A 19,319-nucleotide genomic window follows, 5' to 3' on the forward strand; every position below is an offset into this window, starting at 1 on the left:
CGTATTTCTTTCTGGTACTATGGGAGGCTCCGGTCTGAACGACCGACCCGAGGAGATAGACGCATGGAAAGGGGATCAACCCAGTAAGACAAATATTGACATAGAGAAGAATTGATTGAGGTGTACTGGCTAGAAGGCAAAAGATACGAGACTTTAGGGTTATTGCCGAACCCCAAGCCTGTCCAACAGAGTTTCTCAAAACAAATACCAGTATGCGAATCTGGCCATCTGATTTATTTCCTTTTTTGATATGTTGTAGTTTGTGATATTCAACAACCACTTGGCGCCAGCATCTTACAATTATGGACAAGGAAAACCCTTACGCTGCCTTTTCGCTCTCGCCCCTCTTAACCATTATCATGTCATCATTCTTCTCTGTCCACCGTCTACAGCACGTACGTGACCGCAAGAGCTGCAGCACCGCCAACGATCGCAGCAAGATAGCTCTTCTGCGCCTGCCTGCTTCCGCCAGATGTAGTGAGGACCGAGGGAGGGGACGTGGCAAAGACGAGACCGGTCGTAGGTGCCGCGACTCCCTGGGCCTGGATATTGCTCGCGAGCACCATGGAAGTCATCAGGGAAGACGGCAGCGAGATGATCGCGCCGAGGCGGGGGATGGTGGTAGGGTCGGCGGGGGTGTCCAGTTGCGGCACTGCTGTCGGCCTCGAGCCCGTGCCGGCAGACTGAGAGCTAGCAGGTGTGGACGCAACGGTGGATGACGGCGCGGTTGCCACAGGGGGTCTGCTTTCCGCGCTGCCTCCCGCGTCGGAGCCCTTCTCGCTGCCGTTCTTGTTGCCCTTCTCCTTGTCGCCGCTGCCAGTGCTAGGGGTTGGCGTTGCGGGTGCGACACTGGAGCTGGGGGTAGTCACGGCAGAGGGCACCGGGGGAGAAGATTGAACTGGGTTGAGAGGCGGCTTGACGGCAGTAGCGGCGGGGAGTTCCGAGGGAGTGGTAGCGGGAGGAGCGGCAGCAGGAGGTGCCGGAGCGCTCGTATCGGCCGGGGGAGCAGAAGGGATAGGGACCGGGGCGACGGCAGCAGGCTCGGTGGCGGGAATGGCTGGAAGCCCGGTAGCGCTAGTGTTCGACGGGATGAGAACCGGGGGCAGGGAGGCGGAAGCCGCAGCCGTCTCGGCGGGAGTGCTGACGTTAGCCGGAGGAACAAGCACCGCAGGCAAGGTGGCAGCGGGCACAGTCGTGTTAGCCGGAACAGCAACCTTGGATTCGGCGGGAGTAGAAACGGCAGGGACAGTCGTGTTTCCAGGGACGAGAACGGCCGGCTGGGTGGCAGATGCCTCGGCGGGAGTGCTGGAGTTCTTTGGCGGAATTAGAACCTGGGGAAGGGAGGCGGTGGGTGTCGCAGATGGCTTGATGGAGACACGGCTCTGTTCAGTCGCGGCAGGTGTTGTTGCAGGTGCTGTCTGGTTGTTTTTGATGGGAGCAGGCGAAGGAGCAGCAGCGCCGCCTCCAGCGGGATCGATCGTCGAGAAGATGGGGGAAGGCGCTGCGTCGGTGCCGTTGCCGCCAGCCGCAGGTTGTCCTGCCGCGGCAGAAGTCGTCGGGACCGCAGTTGCTTCGGCGCCATCTCCGTTTCTGTTGCTTCCTCTGCCCTTTCCCTTGCCTTTGCGGCGACCGCCAGTCGCAGGAGTTGTTGCCGCGGGAGTGGTCTCTGCCGGCGCAGTAGCGTCGCCAGCAGCATTAGATTTGGCGGGAGCGGCAGGAATCGTACCGTTGGCAGGAGCAGCCTTCGTAGGTGCGGCTTCGACAACGAGTCCAGCAGGGGTGGCCTCGGGTGGCAAGTCACCAGAGTAAATCGTCTTCGGGGCGTTGGGCGGCTTGGTAAGAACCTGAACCTCGGCTCCGACGTAGGTCTGGACGATGGGCTGATCCGTAAGTTGGTTGATCTTGAACGACTGGGACATGACGGTAGTCTTGGCAGAATCGGTGATGACCATCATGAAGCTGTCAAAGGCCGCGATGGAGGCATCGGGTGCCCAGTACAACCGACCAACATTCTGGATTTGCTCTGTCACTCTTGTTAGTATACCACACCCCCAAGCCATCCTTCACGATGACCTTACCGCCGATCCTCTCCGCAACAACTGAACCATCCGTCACTCCGCTGGGTACCAGGTCGATGTTGATAGGTCCCTGCAAGCCTGCCGTGTCCCACTCAATCGCAAATTTCTCGCCAATGTTGAAATAATCTCCTGCCAGGGGCTTCGTGAACTGGGCGTCGGCGAAGGCAATGCTCGCGAGCAGAGCCAGAGACTTTGTGAAACGCATTTCGTCCAAATCTTTCGTTGATAGAAGAGTCGTGCTGGGGTCGGCAAATCGTCAAAAGGTCTTCGAGAAGAAGAATTACGGGAGTAGAAAAAAACGGCCAACTAGGGCACGGGTATCGAGGTCGAATCGAAAACGAACGTAACGAAGGGATTGCTTAAGAAAAGCTGGCCTGCAGACGGGTTGACTAGAGAATCGAAAACATTAACCAACGACCACCAAAAAAAGGATCGTCAGTTAGAAAGAAAGGCGCACACAAGTAATGAGTGAGAAGCGAACAAGAATGGAGAAACCAGAAGAAAGGGAGGCAAAAGAGCCGTCCCAAGAGCCGCAAAACTCGGGCTGGTGGCTTTGATATGGATCTCCTCGCGTGTAAGTCAACGTTACCACCCCAGACAGGGGAGACCTGTGGCAGGACCCAGTGCGAACCACCCCTGGACGTCATCTCAAGGCTTCAAGCTTAGGAGAGAAAAGGCTCGGCAGGGGTGCTGGGGGCGTCTCATCGGCCGACACACGCTACCGAGCCCTTCGGAGCGGCGTATGAGGTCGCACGATAGATTGGCTGACGGGGCCGGGGCCTGGACGCAATGGGTGGCATTGAGAAACATTTCTTCCCGAAGGGTAGGCCCAGCCACTCGGGGGCACCCAACGCGGTGACGGAGGATTGCGAAACAACCATCCATCGCAATGGGGTGGGCACTGGTGCGGGAGGGTGATCTCGCAAGAGGCGAAGCCTGGTTTCGCGATCCCGGCCTCTTGCATCGCTTGGCTGTATTCAAGCTCGGCGCGTCGTCACTAGCCGCTTGGTAGTGTGTGAGCCGCATTGCGCGGCTTCATGGTTGAGGTCTCTTAGACCGTACAGTGAAGCCCGAGACAGGCAAATACTTGGTTGCCCATAGCTCTCAAGCTCTCGTCTTAAACTTGCAATTAAGCTTGAGTTGATTTGTGTCGTTAGGCATGTAAATGTATAAGCAGCGCAGTTTCGTCCAATCCTCGTTTGATGGCCCGGCGGGATGGATGAACGCCTTGGTGCGTTGAGGAGGTTGAATGAAAGTCGGGATGACAGGGGCCAGTGCAAAGCGGCGGCTGAGACGACGTCCTTGAGCTGATCAAACTCAAACCTCCCGCCCGGAACCAAGCCGTAGAGTGGATCCACGTTAGTGAAATCCACAGAGCCCAGGCGATCTCACTAACAGCGCGCACTGACCAAGCCCCTGTCAACGCGAGCAAGTCGCTCTGGGGATGAACCGCCCTGTATCACCATTTTCTCCGTGTTTGATCTTGTTCTCGATGGTCACCTCGATGGCGCTGTTGGTCTCCAGCCATAGTCGCCCTTGGCGCAAATGACAGTCTAGACTCGGTCTTACGTAAAAGACGCTCGTGTGATTGAAAAGAGAATAAGCATTTTGACACCCGTGCTAAAGCCAGACGATAGATCAAAAGTCCAGGAGGGGAGTGGAACTTCATATACCTAGGGCTTCCAGCTCGATAAAGTTTAGGTAAAGAAATATGCTTGATCCATCATGGGTTGGCCATACCTTATGCCGCTGTTGTTCAGACGGAAAGATGTGTGTGGCGGTGGATCGACAGTCGTAAAGCAGCATCCTGGGAGCTCGCACCCCTGATCCATTGTGACTACCACTGTTTATCACTGTCGCTATTGACGCTGTCCTTGTCGATATCCTTCATGGCCATTGTTGTTGTTTGGGAAGTATTCGGCAGATAGTATTCAACATAAAGCAATTGCGCCTCACGAGTCCATTAGATGGCCTATCGCATACAGAAAACAGCGGCCTGAAAACGGACGCATCCGTGACATTCTCCAGTCGCCTACTTGATTGATACCATAAAGACCCAAAACCATCACCGCGAACCCAGCAGAGGCCAGCATGTTGTGGAATCCTCTCTCTGCCCAAGCAAAACATTGTCTTAAATTTACATCATAATCTACCACAGATACTTTTCTGCAAAAGCAGTTCCGAAGCATTCTCTGATTTCCCTCAATATCGTATTGGGCTAGACAAGCCTAGGAAAGCATCACTGAAGGCAGACCGTCCCCTAAGCGCCTTCAGATTGGTTTCCAGGCGTATTCGTGTTGGAGATGCCGTGGAAAGCATCACCGAAAGCAGAGTCATCTATTTCCGCGTTCATGTCCAAGCCATCACCCAGCGATGCTCCATAACTCGCCATTGCATCGCCGGCAGAATCGAGATCGCCGAGGGAGCTGAAGCCACCAGGGGTCTCTCCGGCAGGGGTACCGGCGGCAGAAGGAGCTTTGGGAGTCGGCTTCGGGGCATCACTCTCAGTCGCATTGGCGTTGGCCGCGGCGGCAGGGTCCGGCGATGCACCCCCCTTAGGTACCATCACCCAGTCCCCGCTGCCAGTCCCTTGATCGGGCGCGGTGGGTGCATCCTTTGGAGGTTCTGTGTTGCCCATTGTGATGTCCTCCCCGCCAGATGGCGCAGATTGAGCCTCCGACTCTTCAGGAATCGTCGGGGGCACAGGCGCCGGTGACGGCGCGTTTGCGTTGGCCGGAGTGCCGGCGTTCGAGTTGAGCGCTGAAAGGTGAGCCTGTGGTGTGGGGAAGTTGTTGACAGGAGTAGATGTGGCAGAGAAGCCAGTGTGCATTTGATCAAGTAGACCTGCGGCAGTGCCGCCCATGTCAATGTCCGAGTCGCCGACCATAACACCACTATGTTGAGAGCCGGCCTGAGAGGGTCGTCGGGAGGCGGTACCACTTGGCTCAGCGCCTGCCGCCGGAGCTTGCGGAGAAGCCGCAGGCGGCGGAGCTGGTGTTGGCTCTTTCACGGGCTCAGGGGCCGGCTCCTGGAAGCCGCCATCCTGGATACGATGAACGTTGTGAAGGACCTCAATATGGCGGCCGAGGTTGGCTTCAACTTGCGCCACGATGTCATCCACCTTCTTGTTGTGCTTTTGACACCATGTGCCAGAGTTGTCGTCCGCATCTGTGGAATGGCCCTCCAGACGCCAAATCTCCGGGCCCCGCTCCTGAATCGAGTTCTTGACCTCCTTCTCTGCATCCACAAACACGGAGCTGGCCTTTAGGCTAGCCAGGTTCTTTGCATGCTCTGCCTTCATCTTCTCCATTTCCGCTTTTGTCGTCTCGAGATGTTCCTGGACTCTCTTTCTGAACTCGTCTGCGAGACCAGGCTCCAACCGACCAATGTACGGCTTCTGAGGAACCTCAGTAAGTGCATTCGCGCTTTGTGCCGTGAAAATACCATCGGTCAAAGATGCGAGCTCGCCCTTAAGGCCAAGTCCGAGATCAGGCGGTGCGATTTGGGCGAGACCGTAAGGGGAAGAAACGATCTCTTCCATCCACTCGTGGTTCTGCTGGTACCGCGCAAAGGAAACGTCTCTGGGAGTAAGATGGTCAAAGAGGTCCTTCTCCAATTCCTCATCGTCGTGCAGGGCTTCGGCGTGCGCCAAGGCTTGTTGCTGGGCTTGCGCCTGAGCCTGGGCCTGGGCTTGAGCCTGGGTTTGGCGGCCACGGCGACCCGAGGGGCCAGAGGGAGGGTAGGCCATCTGCTGAGGAACCCTCCGTGACGGGGCTGGAGGGTTGTACATCTGAGGTCGTCCTCCATTGCGGGGGAACTGGATACTTGGCCAGCTAGCACGGTCGGATAACATGAAGTCCTTGCGAGCAATCTGGCCGCACTTCTGCAGGTGGTTGCGGGTGGCCATGATGTGCTGAGTATCTTGGGAGACGGGAATAAGGTTGACCGGCACGCGGTCAGGAGGGTCCGACGGCCCATAGTGGACGATCCAGAGGCTGATATCGGGCTGCGGCGCGTTCATCACACCTGTCTGCGAAGGCACAAGACGGAATCTGCGGCGCGCATGCATGGCGACCGACTCGCCGGGGATGAAACCCGACTTGATGTAGTGGATCTCGAGAGACTATGTCCATTGTCAGTAATGAGGAACGACGTGACAAACAGGCAGCATACCAATCCATTGCCAACGTCTTGTCTGTGGTATTGCTCAGGGCCCCAGATCATGCCATCGCTGGCGAAGTTGGTTCCAAGCCTCTTGAGTGGCTGCCATGTCAGATAAATCTGGCCGTCGCGGGGTCTATCGAGGTAGGTCCAGAAGAACGGTGCCTTGTCTTTGGCGACTTGAGGGGCGGCCATCAGCCATTTCGTAACTTGGTTCAAATCGACACGTGCCTGGTCGGCATAATGGTTCGCGGAAATCAGGTGAGCATGGCTCAGCTGTTGAGACGTTAGCGATGAGTCTACATCAGATGCACGTCGGGGTGGCACTGCGTACAAGCTCCTGATCAATTCCGTCACTCGGATCCTGAGCCATGATGGGTCGCCGTCGCGGATTTTAGATATAGTCGTGATTGGCGGTCCTCAATGCGCGATTCTTATTAGCGCAAAGCAATCAATATTTCCATCAACTTGCGATCTCGTTCGTGTGAAGAGAAGTGCGCAAAGTGACGTTGATGGATGGATGCGCGCGAGATGTGGGAAGGCTGGGGTTGATGCTTGAACTGGCTTGAAGGTCGGTTCGCGTCCCCAAATTTCTCGCGACGAGGCTGAGGTGCCTGAGGTGACCCCTGTTGCGCCAAAGCCAACCAGAAAGGTCTCCGTCTGGGGTCCGTGCGCGGCTAGACCTAAGGTGCTTATGCCTCAGTGGAGGTTCTCATGCCTGCTTCTCTTAACGTTCAATACCTAGGAACTGTCGGAAGTAATTTCTGAGCTTTGCCCTCTACGAACATTGATCAGCCGTCAATACAATACCATTACAGGCCTCAATCAGATCCATGTCCGGTTCAATGTAACTTAACTTGCTTGAAGTTGACATGTATTCAACTTCAAGTTAGCTACGAAAAAGCCCGTGTTAACAGCATTCGGTTGTCCAGCCCAGCAGTTTCGAGTTTCACTTCGTCATCTCAGCACCTATTGGTTTCGCTTCATCATACCATCTCATGCAATTATCACATTTATGCCATGTCAAGATCAAATGGGAGGAATCATTTCATTTCATTTCGCCTGGCACCATTATACCAGGTATCATAATAGTTTGTGCCCTTTCCTTAGTCTACGCGTAACCCATCCAAAAATCCTTTTAAGCGTTGTAAGTAGAAGCAGAGACGTTGCCTCCGCGACCGGTCCAGTTAACGTGGTGGTACTCGCCAGCCTTGTACTTCTCGTTGGCCAACTCAGGCTTGACCAGGAAGGTGTGAGCACCGAAGTAGTCACGCTGGGCCTGGAGAAGGTTGGCAGGGAGGTCCTTGGTGCGGTAGCCGTCGAACCAAGACAGGGCGGTGGAGAAGGCAGGAGTCGGGATACCGAGGAGGGCAGCCTTGGCAACGACGTCTCTCCAGCCGGGCTGGGCCTTGTGGATAGCCTTGTTGAAGAAGTCGTCGAAGAGGAGGTTCTCGAGGTCGGGGTTGCTGCGGTAAGCGTTGGTGATGTCCTTGAGGAAGACGGAGCGGATAATGCAGCCACCACGCCACATGAGGGCGATGGAGGGCTTGTTGAGCTTCCAGCCGTACTCCTTAGCGGCCTGCAGAAAGTTTGTTAGCATTTCATCATATGTATGGTTGGAAAAGATGGCACGTACCTCCTGCATCAGCATGAAGCCCTGAGCGTAGGAGACGATCTTGGAGGCGTACAGAGCCTGCTCGAGGTCGTCGATGAACTGCTCCTTGTTGCCCTCGAACTTGTTGTTGCGGCCAACGTACTGGAGAAGACCAGAAGCCTTGGTACGCTCCTCCTTGATGGCGGACAGGCAACGGGCAAGGACAGCCTCAGCAATAAGAGTGACGGGCATGCCAAGGTCAAGAGCGTTAACGGCAGTCCACTTGCCGGTACCCTTCTGGCCAGCCTGGTCGAGGATCTTCTCGACGAGGGGAGTGCCATCGTCATCGTTGAAGTACATGATGTCGCGGGTAATCTCGATCAGGAAAGAGTCGAGAACGCCCTTGTTCCACTTGGTGAAAACGTCACCAATCTCCTTGTTGGACATGCCGAGACCGCGCTTCATAATGTCGTAGGCCTGAGTGTGATGTTAGTTGATATCTGTTGAAGGGGCCAGCATCGTAAACACATACCTCGCAGATGAGCTGCATGTCACCGTACTCAATACCGTTGTGGACCATCTTGACGTAGTGGCCGGCACCCTCGTCACCGACCCAGTCGCAGCAGGCCTCGCCGTCGCTCTTGGCGGCGATGCTCTGGAAAAGGTCCTTAAGATGGGGCCAGGCCTCCTCGTTACCACCGGGCATCAGGGAAGGGCCATAGCGGGCACCCTCCTCACCACCGGAGACACCGGAGCCAACGAAGCGAATGCCCTTGGTCTCGCAGTACTTGGTGCGGCGGTTGGTATCGGGGAAGTGAGAGTTACCACCGTCGATGATGATATCGCCCTTCTCGAGAAGGGGAATAAGAGTCTCGATGTAGTCATCGACGGCCTTGCCAGCCTGGACGAGGAGCATGACACGACGAGGGCTCTTCAAGCGCGAAACGAACTCTTCTATGGATTTCGCGCTTTTTTGGACACAATTAGCATCTCTGCGTGTTCTTGTAGGACCCATCATGATCCTTACCCGACGATGGACTTGCCCTTGGCCTCGTTGGCCAGGAATCGGTCGACCTTGGAAACGGTACGGTTGAAGGCGGCGATGGTGAAGCCATGCTATACAACAGTCAGCAACTTCTGTACAGCTTCAAAACGGCCGGGAAAGGCCAAATAAAGGGTGCACGCGCATCAGCTGCATTTAATATAATGTTGTTTTTTATTTGTTAGCTTCTCAATCGTACGGGAAGGGCTTTGGGAGACTTATTTGACCCATGACGGCCAGGCCGATGAGGCCCATATCAGCGCTGCGATGTCGTTAGTTACTATTCACATCCGGACTTTGAGTATTCAGGCGCGAATTAAAGCGGGGCGGGACCTCGGAGCTGGCACAACGCTTGCCACGATGTTGGCAAGACGAGCGCTGGTTGTATGAGCATGAGGTGTTGTTGCGAGAGAAGCTGATAGCTCACGGCCAATATGCATTGGCACCTCCCGTGAACCCGTCCGAGCTCCTCAACCTCACGACAATACACACAGCTGCGCGAATTGGCCAGCATCATGATGTCGTCGTGAGGCTTCGGAGGCCGGAAGCGGGGTGGTGGGGTAATTGGCTTTGGAGCGACGGGGGAGGGGAATGAAGCAGATGATACTTACACTGGTCCAGACATGATGGCGGTTGGTCGGTATGAAAATGTAGGGGTGTTTTGATGGAGGAGAGGTTCAAATGCGCGATTCCACGAAGACTGCGGGAGCGTCGAGTTATTTATCTCAAGGGGAATGTGTCAAGAGGACAAGAAGCTGGAGCTTTCGTCAACCCGGACGAAGTTTGTAGGGGGAGGGTCGACGGAGGGGTAGGAGGGGACAATGGGAGGGGGGTGGTTTGCATTGGGGCAGGGGCCCCCCCATGACAACCTGCACACTCCCACTCTTAGCTTCCAAGTACTCCCACGCAGTAGGAGGCACAGGGCGTACATGGTGCGGTACCTGGTGCTTCATCGCCGCCATCGCTGCTGTGGGAAACGCCCACGGCTGACTTTCGTCTTTTTGCGTGAGGGAAAGCCAAAGACTGGGCAGAAAAGCGGGACGCCGGTTGGAGCGATTGGCTTTGTTGACGGAGCTTACTCATGGGCAACATGTACTGGCCATGTATCTTTGGCATTTCCCACCAGCTCTTCCAGCGCTTCCGTCCACGCAATGAGAGAGAGATACCAGAGACCGAGAGAGAGACGCAGAAAGAAGAGGGATGACATCGTCACCACCAGCCAAGGTGCTCCATCAAGGCCCCTTGTGCTGCCTCCTCCAATTGGATGGTTTGTCATGGAGGGGCACTTATGACGATGTTCTTCTGCTACCTCATCTTTCTCGCTCTTGTCAGCAGCCCGGCTCCCCCGTTTGGCATCTTTGCCTAAACACATTTTGCAGCTTGCCTGTATGTATTGCCGTTTTGCAGGGAACACAGACCTGCAACACGATGATTGACAAACAAAACGAATAGCATCAAGCAGCATCATGTCCTCTGACTAGAGAGCGCCGTAAGCAGGTACCAACTTGGACCCGTCGCTTTGCTCATCAGCACGCTGCGACGCCGGTGTACACAGCTACCGCATTGTGGCCGTCAGCCGGCCCGCGCGGCGGATGGCGGCCCAGCAACGACCATCATGCCTGCTCCACGCCGGTGGTGTTTTAGTCAAGCAGAGGCGCGCCAGCCTTGACGAAAGGCGGCCCTGACTCCTTGCAAAAAGGCGCTTCTGGATCCGTCCTGTTGTGGTCCGATTCGGCGATAGGCACCCTTTCCCATTGGCCGCCGCGAGTTTCTGCCTCACACTCTGCGTGTTCCAGGAAGAGACGAGGTGCGACTCCGGTATCCAAACCTGATGCGTCAGACCCTGACGTTTCGCAACCCACGGCCGCGGAGGAATCACTCTGCGCTCGGTCTAACTTCACGCGGGGGGCTCCTGCTAATCTGTCCCTGTCCACGTCCACGTCCACTGCCCACGATACCTTATTTGCGCAAGGTTGGGTAACGCAAGAGACAGTGGGCTGGCGGCATATATTATCACCCTCCCAACGCAACGGAGCTCCGGTGCTCGCTCGCTCGTTCGCTTCGCCCGCTCTTGGACCGTTCATCGACAGCCAGGGGGGGATACCGACGAAAGGCGAGCGCGAGGAACGAGAGACACGGTGCAGTCGAGCTATCACTCGAGCAGCCGCCCTGCACAAACCAGCATGTGCCTCATGCCCCGGACTGCACTTGAGGAAATTCCGTTTCTTCAGCATGGGAAAACACCCCCTCCCATGCTCCGGGCCGTTCCAGCATAGCAGAGCACAGCATGGCTTCCAGAAACTCCGGACATGGACCCTTGAAAGATGGGAGGAAGGGCGGCGTCGCGTCGCTGCCTCTGATCACAATGCGAGCTCTCGGCGTGATGCCGTCTGGCCGTTAGTCCTCGGAGGGAAGGCCGCAAAAAAAACGCAGCCTTGCCAGTGACCACTCAAACCCAACCTCAACGCATCTGCTGTCTTGTCCTCGCTTGAAGAAGGCAGCGATGCCGCATTCGCGTCTGCATGCGCCTCGCAGCTGGCATCCCTGGCTGTTGCTATCCCTGGAAAGACTCGCCAGCAGACAGCGGGACTCGCGCAGAATACGCGACAAATCACGATGCGCTTCAATGGTGTGTAGTCTCCAGGCAAAAGTCGGTCCCAACCAAACCGAAGCTGGCCGTAGCCAGAAAAGCCCGCTCCATTTTCCTCCAGTTGGACTGCCTGGCCGGAGCAGCGAATTCAATCTATTGGGTTCGTTGGGGTGCCCCACGCGTTTTGCTTGCTCAGCCGGAGGGGGACAGAAAATATCGCACCTCCATCTCCCAAGGTACCTCAAGGTGTGGATGGAGGCGCAATCGACGGTAAATCCGTCCATGCTGATGCCACCACACTTCGGCCTCGGGCCTGGCTCAGTGGTGCACACAAATCTGGGCCGTGACAAAGGAAACGAGGGGCAACCTTCAGGTGGGGGTTAAACACCTAACACCGTATCGCCGCCTTCGGGCCTTGGATCGGTCGCACTTGCACGGGTCGGAGACGTCGGTTGACAACTCCGCTGGAGCTCCGCTAGGAATCCACGCGCATTATTGATTGGCATGGACCTGACCGTGGCAGTCGCAGCGGCCTCAAACGGGCCCTCTCCGGACGCCATGATGTCAATTCCCCATGTAAGGAGAGACGTGGAAGAGACACAGAATAATTGCACTAACAATTATCCGCCATGTCCGTCTGATATTTCTCGACGGATAAAATGCGTCTGATGCAGGAACGGGTGGTAAGGAACTCGGGCGGCCGAGAAACCCAGCCGAGCGGAACGATACCACATGGGAGAAATGGCTCAAGACGGAAGTTCCGTCCGCTTGTTTTCCGCTTCATTCTGGCGACTGCTGGGCCTTGGCGGATGGAACTGCACGGAGTGACCTCGGTATTTGCTGGCGATTGAATTATGTAAGCCCGTGATCGACGGCAGTTGCGGACCCACCATCCGAAGAGGGGAGTGGAAAGCACCGACCGGCTCCGCTGACATGTTCCAGCCACAATAATACACGTGACCTAGGAGAGCTTGTTCTCAGCCACACCTTCCAAGGCTTTCGCCGAGGCTGCGACGCCAACATCGTCACATCCTGCCCGTACATCACCAACAACACCTAAATCCTTTGCCATTTGCGACAACACCAGACGCCACACGTCGGCTGCAGCAAAGACACAAAGCTTAAGGGAAATCTCTTTGAGCAGGAAATACCCAGGCTCAGAGGTACGTTCACCACACACAAACAACACCGCGCAAAGTCTTGTTCTTTGCGAAGGAGCCCAAACCAAAAACATCCTCCTCCACATTATCCGCAGTCATTCATCATGGCCTACCCGCCCCCTCCAGGTATCTCCAGCGGCGCCTCCAGCAACCCATCCCACCCGTCCCTGCCCGCGCGGCCTCCCCCCTCAAAGTCGTCCGGCGGCTTCAAGTCCGCATTCAAGCCCGCCTTCGGAGCGGCGTCCACCGCGTCACCCTCCTCCTACTCGAGCGCACCGAGCTACGCCAGCGCACCCGCGGCCAGCAACTATGGCCCTTCATACCCGTCATACCCCCAACAACATGCCTCGCCCTCCGTAGGCGCCGGCCCCTACCAGGCACCGCCCTCGTACCACCAATACCCGCAAGCCGGCGGCGCCCCCGGCGGCTACGGCCAGACGAGCAGCTACACCGCTCCCCCCTCGACCGCGTCCTACTCCGCCGCGCCGCAGATCCGCAACCCGTTCCCCGTCCCCGGCGCCGCCCCCGTCGCGGGCGGAGCAGGCGCCTCCGACTACGACCCGGACATGGCGATGCAAATAGCCCAGTGGCAGAGCGCCTACACCTCCAAAGACGCCTCGGCATCCGCCTCCGCCACCGCCTCCGGCGCAGCGGGCCGTGGCACCCCGAACGTCTTCGGCAGCACCGGCCCCAACGCCACCGACATCCCCGACCCGGCAGCCGCCGCCGCGGCCGCCAACGCGCCCCCGGAGCGCAAGAAGACGGTCGTCCGCGAGGGCGGCGGCAAGAAGTGGTCCGACGACACCCTCGCCGAGTGGGACCCGAGCCACCTGCGCCTCTTCGTCGGCAACCTCGCCGGCGAGGTGACGGACGACTCGCTGCTCAAGGCCTTTTCGCGGTGGAAATCCGTGCAGAAGTCGCGCGTCATCCGCGACAAGCGCACCGCCAAGTCGAAAGGCTACGGCTTCGTCTCCTTCAGCGACGCCGACGACTTCTTCCAGGCCGCCAAGGAGATGAACGGAAAGTACATCCAGAGCCACCCCGTCGTCGTCCGCAAGGCCAACACCGAGATCAAGATCACGAATGTCAAGGAGAAGGATCACCACAACCACCGCAACAAGAAGAACAAGAAGCACTCTGGCCACGGCGGCGGCGGTGGTGGGAATAAGCACGAGGGCGGCGGCGGGTATGAACCACACCTCGGCCCAGTACATCACCACGGCGTCACGAAGCCTGGCCAGAAGACCAAGAACGGTCTCAAGCTCCTCGGTTAAGGTTCCTCGTTGGCCTAGTTGCACGCTTGCTTCGCGGTGGCTCCTATGATCACCAGGCAGTCGCATCCCCTACATGATTTTGAGCATTGGAAAGCGGCGTTTGGAGTTGGAGGTAGAAAGCATACCCATGTAATAAACCACACAATGCATTGCAAAACATAGATATGAAGTCACTCATGAAAGCTTTTTTGGTCATCACATATTCTTGATTCTCTGCGTGTCTAACCTCTTGGGCATTACACTAATGATGGGGGACTCAAACCCGGCAGTCTGATATATCCCCTTTGATTTGCTTCCTGTCTTCCGTCTACTGTCGCCAGTAGGGTATATCCATCTCAATATGCAAGCTTCTCATCCTCTGTGGCCCTCTTGAAGCCCTTGGGTCTCAAAAGCCACGACCCGTTTTAGACTCTTTCAAAGATCTCGGTACAGGTTGTCTCTGCCCGGATAAGTCTGCAAAAACAAACTCCTTGCCTTCCCTGTCTGCCAACCGGCCAGATATGCTTGCTTCCAAATGTACAGTTTTGTTTTGTTTTCTTGACCCAAAATACGACAAAAGAGATAGAAAGCCACGCGTCTAATTGTCGCGGTGGGCCTGAGCCGTCCTCGACTCCTGCGCCGTGTGGCTCGGGTTCGGCATGATGTCGCCGTCCGCCGTGACGAGGTTGTCCTCGTAGTCGGTGCTATTGCGCAGCAGACCCGTCTCCTCGCCGCCATCATCGTTATCGCTGCCGCTGGAGCCAGAAGACTCGGCAGCCTCCATGTGGCCGCGCTGGACTTCCTTCTGGGCGTCCTCACGCATCTTGACGATCTTGATGTAGTTGTAGGCGACAATGGCGCCAATGGTGGTGATGAGACCGACAAAGTTGACGGGGGTCAGGCGGTCGTGGAACACAATGGCTGAGGCGGAGATGGTGACGACCTCCTTGAAGATGCCCGCAATCGAAAGAGTGACGACGGAGGTACGCTGCAGCAGAGCGAACTCGGAGGCAGTCATCAGGAACGCGATGCAGCCGGGGAACAGCAGGAACAGAGGGGTCATGAGGAGACCCCATTCCTCCACGAGCACCTCGAGACCCTTGATGAGAGCGGGGAAGCCCTCGAGAGGGATGGCGATGACGATCAGGGTAAGGAACATGACCGGCGCCAAGAAGAAGATGCTAGAAAAGGGATTCGAAGTCGCAGGGTTACGTAGAAGCAGAATTTGGGTCAAACCCCAGCGGAAACCGGAGAAGAAGGCCGCGGAGATGACGAGGATAAAGCCGGCCAGGTTGAACTCGACCTCTCCGGAGACCATGAGCACCACACCGGCCGTCATGGTCGCAATAATGGCAACGAGACGCCACGTCGGCTTCTCGAGTCTGAACAAAAAGGCGAAAATCAAGACGAAGGCTAGGGAAGATGATTTACACATGGCTGGACTTGGTTAGCAACTCAATATCAACTATCGGCCAGGATCAAGGACGTACTGTAGAACGTAAGAGTAATAAACTTGAGGGAAGTGTTTCCGAGGCCAATATCGAGGCCCGTCGCGGCACCGCATGGGCCAATTCGCGTCAGATAGAACATCTTCGTCATCAGCGGCCGTTCTGGCTCGGACTCGTGCCGTGAACGACCCAGGTCGGAGTGGCGCTGCGCATTCGACGGGCGCAGGGAGGGGATCAAAAACAAAATCAAAGAGGCGAGGGCGAATTGTACCAGCATGTGGCATGCAGTCGTAAACATGGGGAAGGAAAAGTTAAGGTGGTCCTTGTCGAACATCCATTTGTTGTACTAGGGGAATCGATTGTCAGCTCGAGGTGACGCTGACGGTCTGGAAGGGGGATGTTGTTGCTTACCAGTGAGATGCTGAGAGAAAACAGGTACCACAGCAGGATTAACACGATATTGACCATTGACCTCCTGATAACATTTTGGTCTGCTTCCTTCTTCTCTTCGGCTGTGACGCCTCCCCCTGGCGCGATTCTCTGGTCTAACCTCCTGTTGTTCCGCTTCTTGTGCTTCTTTCTCCTCTTGTCCTTCTTCGTCAAGCCGGTCTCCTCATCGTCGTGGAGGTCCTCATCGGAAAAGCTATCGTTGTCGATGTCTTTGGAGGCAGACGGCAATGAGCCCATGTCCTCTTCCGAGATCTTGGGCTCTTCGAGCAGGTTTCCGCTGTGGCCTCGTGAAGGGGTTCGGTGGTGGTTGCTGGAGCCGGCGCTCTGCATGAGACTGCTCCTGCGCCGGCGATGGCCGGTCTCTTTCAACGGCTCCATCTCTATGTCGTTGCTGTCGTCGGCGACAGGGGCGACGGGCGAGTGTTGCTGACGGGAAGGAGACGGGTTAAGTGAAGATGAGTAGGAGGAGCCCAGGCGCGGAGAAGCGTGGGCAGGATCGGCGGGTTGGTCTCGTGGCCGGGGGTCATCCGCGGAAGAGTCGCTGGTCGCGTGTCCAGGTGAAGGAGACTTGGGTGGTGGGAGGAGCAAGGGCGACGGGCTCAGGAGACGACGGTTCTGGTGGTGGAGATGTGTGTCCGTATCGTGGGATGACGAGTTGGCGTCGTCGTCGAGGTCAATGGGGTCGGGAGAAGATGATATGGCACTGGGAGCAGAAGAGCGACTGGGGTCGGGAGGCAGCACATGCACTAGGGATGAGGAATCTGAGGAGGAGGTGGACATGATTAAATCTGGTTTCCACCGGGCGGTTCACGGCTGGGGCTGGAGGATAGGTCCCGGTGCAGGTGCATTTGCCATTCGGCAAGGTAGGTAAAGCGTGAGGTAAGGTACGGTACGGTAAGGCATGCGGTACGGTACTTCGTACAACGAACAAGCCAACGAACGGGGTGTGTGAATGAAATGGATTGGATGGGTCGTGGGGGGGGGGGGGTCTGGGTCTGGGTCTGGAGACGGGTCTGGCTGGATCTGGGACTAGTTTGCTTGGTCTTTTGGGTTCGGGGTCGGGACCAGGAGCTGGGCGCGGTCATTTGCAGCTCTGGCTGGTTGAGGAGGAGCTGGGCTTGCTGCCGCTCGGTGTTTGGATTTTTGCTATGGTCTGCTGTGCTAACTAACTAGCAGTGCTTTGCCAGAAGGGGGGAGGCAGGAAGTGGCAGACAGACTTCCACCGTCGCGAGGCACTGGAGAGGCGCGGAGATGGTCACGGCGGTGCGGATCATTTCTGGACCCCCAGTGTCGCGCCCACACCAGCCGATGAGTGTGAGGTGGGCGGCCACCAAGGAGTGTGGGCTGGGCTGGCACGCTGGGGAGGGGTTTTTTCAGCGTGCCTCTGCCCTGTAGGCAAGCTCACTGTACGCTATGCAGGCTTACCGCCAGTTACCGGCCAATCACAGGTAGCCGTCGCGGTGTCTCGCTGATGAGATGTGGGCCCAATCTTGGCGCGCCTCACGGTGGAGACGGCTCGTGGATTTGCTGCTGCAGGACTGGAGCGGTCAGGGTCGCCTGCTCAGGGATTCCTTCCCCTCGGCTCCCTGTGACATGCCAGCTCACAGTGATGAGCACCACTGATTGCCCTTTGTTCCAAGAGAGAGAGGCGAACCCCATGAGAAATGCAACCAGCATAATGCACCGGACCCCGACTGGACTGGCAACACCTGTGCTGCGGTGCGGTCAGGTACCGTTCGCCGTTCCTCACCTTACCTTACCTACCTGCGTTCCGCGGGCCTTCCGGGTCCTCCTGGCAAACTGGAAGCGGTCCATAGTGTCGACGACTTGTTCTCCCCCGCTGTTAGTGCATCTTGCATCCATCCGCATCCCACCTCGGGAGCTGAGGATCATGGGCCATCGTGGATCGTTGGAACTTGGAAGCCCAGAGAGAAGGAAATACTGGGTCGTTCTTGTCTGGCTTGTTGGTCATGGACACATTGCTACCTGACCGCAACGTAACGGCAACAAACCAACGCATTGCCCGCAATATCACAACAACACGCCGTCTGCTTTGAGTCATCCATCTGGGCCCCGTTCGACGGCTCGTCGTCCCCGCCGTGTGCCAATGGCCGACTGCCTGACTGATTTTCACAATTCATTCAACGACCTACCTTATTTCTCCTGAGTTCTGGCCTGACCTGACTCCTGAGCCTGCTCTCCTGAGGCTGGGTAACGGTATCCGTACCTAAAAGGGGATTTAAGATTGCCTGACTTCATGGTGCCTTTAGGCGAAGTGAGCTACAGCATGCCAACCTAAAAAGACTAAGGCACACTTTAACAGCTAGCTCCCCTAATCCTATTTCTCCCATGCCTTTTCGACGCATGACACCGGGAGGCGGGCAGGCTGGCAACCGGCCGGGAAGCGTCGTCCGAAGAATTGCAGAAAAGTGTCCTCCCGAGTTTCACACGCCTTTACCTCGATTTAAGCTTGGTCCAGCCGTCTCTCACGCTCAGAGTCACAGGTAGGTTCTTCCGTTGGCTGGCTGGCTGGGCCACACTGCAGCCACATCCGAGTGAACCAGACCGCAGCACCAAGACCAACACCACACACAAACACATCTACCGCAGCCGTGGGAGGTGTCCTTGCTGTCGGTTAAGGTTCACGCAGCCATGTGGTCGCTCGTGCAAGTAGAAAGTGCTCGGGTGACCAGACCCCACTCGCACTCGCACACACCACTGCTACCATGCATCCAGCACCGTCCTGCTCGCCGTGCGGTGTCTACCTCGCCTGTCTTCCCTCCTCGGACCAATCTGCCGCCCAGAAATCAAGACTTGCCTACCGAGCCGGTTTCTCGGACAGTGCCGCGACCCGCTGCTCCCGAGGAGCATCCGAAATGTGAAGTCGAACTTGTCGACATGTTTGGCAAAAGTTTAAAATCAATAATTCCAAGTTCATATTGAATTGTCCTGCTGATTGACAAACGATCTGCACACACTCTAAACAACCGTTGCATTGTCGTTGTTTCTGGAGCCCCGTTTCTTCCGAGACTTCCAAGCACAATAACAGGCTTTTGCTATCAGCCATCCAACAGATCTTGCCTCGGGTCGTTTCGTTTGCTTCTCGAATAGACGACGTTGTTTCTCAGCTTGGCCGTGTTGTCCCGCCTTTTCACATGGAGGTCTAGACCGAGCCACAATCCTGTGCCTACTTACACAGACGGCGGGGGGAGAGGCTGGAAAACGCTCGAGTCCGGGAGGCTTGAAATCGGGGCATCTATCGATTGACAGTTTCTTTTTTCTTTCTGCATGGACCGCGACGGACGAGCCCGGCCAGCCTCCCCCGCAATATCGTTCACGAACAATACACGCCTTCTCAGTCTTGGAAGCTGGTTGGGAATGCACATGTCTCACACACTAACCCTCCTCTCCCAGAAATGTTCCCGAAGCTGGTTCACCTGAACACTTGCCCGAGTGAGACAGGAGCTTCCTGCAATGCGGTCACCCGCCACACGCCGTTTCTCTCCCGCCTTTTCCTCCCTTCCCGTCGTGGCACTCTAGGAG

General features: G+C 56.7%; 5 protein-coding genes across 5 annotated transcripts; 1 reads left to right on the top strand and 4 right to left on the bottom strand.

Annotated features, from left to right (window-relative positions):
* Positions 1 to 386: 386 nt before the first annotated feature.
* Positions 387 to 2,283, bottom strand: CGCA056_v000743 (uncharacterized protein; the record flags this gene model as incomplete). The annotated part of the gene is made up of 2 exons (XM_037316004.1): positions 387 to 2,023; positions 2,079 to 2,283. The coding sequence occupies 2 exons, from the start codon at positions 2,281 to 2,283 to the stop codon at positions 387 to 389; spliced, it is 1,842 nt and encodes a 613-aa protein (XP_037185527.1).
* A 2,055-nt stretch (positions 2,284 to 4,338) lies between these two features.
* On the bottom strand, positions 4,339 to 6,612 carry ssr4 (SWI/SNF and RSC complexes subunit ssr4; the record flags this gene model as incomplete). Its single annotated transcript, XM_037316005.1, has 3 exons — positions 4,339 to 6,201; positions 6,252 to 6,515; positions 6,574 to 6,612. 3 exons carry the CDS (start codon positions 6,610 to 6,612, stop codon positions 4,339 to 4,341), a joined length of 2,166 nt encoding a protein of 721 aa, XP_037185528.1.
* Positions 6,613 to 7,377: 765 nt separating this feature from the next.
* GND2 (6-phosphogluconate dehydrogenase, decarboxylating 2) lies at positions 7,378 to 9,837 on the bottom strand (the record flags this gene model as incomplete). Its single annotated transcript, XM_037316006.1, has 5 exons — positions 7,378 to 7,818; positions 7,876 to 8,310; positions 8,366 to 8,801; positions 8,861 to 8,949; positions 9,805 to 9,837. The coding sequence occupies 5 exons, from the start codon at positions 9,835 to 9,837 to the stop codon at positions 7,378 to 7,380; spliced, it is 1,434 nt and encodes a 477-aa protein (XP_037185529.1).
* Positions 9,838 to 12,729: 2,892 nt separating this feature from the next.
* Positions 12,730 to 13,899, top strand: CGCA056_v000746 (putative RNA-binding protein; the record flags this gene model as incomplete). The annotated part of the gene is made up of 1 exon (XM_037316007.1): positions 12,730 to 13,899. One exon carries the CDS (start codon positions 12,730 to 12,732, stop codon positions 13,897 to 13,899), a length of 1,170 nt encoding a protein of 389 aa, XP_037185530.1.
* A 577-nt stretch (positions 13,900 to 14,476) lies between these two features.
* On the bottom strand, positions 14,477 to 16,556 carry CGCA056_v000747 (putative transporter; the record flags this gene model as incomplete). The annotated part of the gene is made up of 3 exons (XM_037316008.1): positions 14,477 to 15,315; positions 15,369 to 15,672; positions 15,738 to 16,556. The coding sequence occupies 3 exons, from the start codon at positions 16,554 to 16,556 to the stop codon at positions 14,477 to 14,479; spliced, it is 1,962 nt and encodes a 653-aa protein (XP_037185531.1).
* Positions 16,557 to 19,319: the final 2,763 nt, after the last annotated feature.

This window comes from Colletotrichum aenigma (genome assembly GCF_013390185.1).
Source record: "Colletotrichum aenigma strain Cg56 chromosome Unknown KSG_Cg56_contig01, whole genome shotgun sequence".
In the NCBI taxonomy this organism is placed as follows: domain Eukaryota; kingdom Fungi; phylum Ascomycota; class Sordariomycetes; order Glomerellales; family Glomerellaceae; genus Colletotrichum; species Colletotrichum aenigma.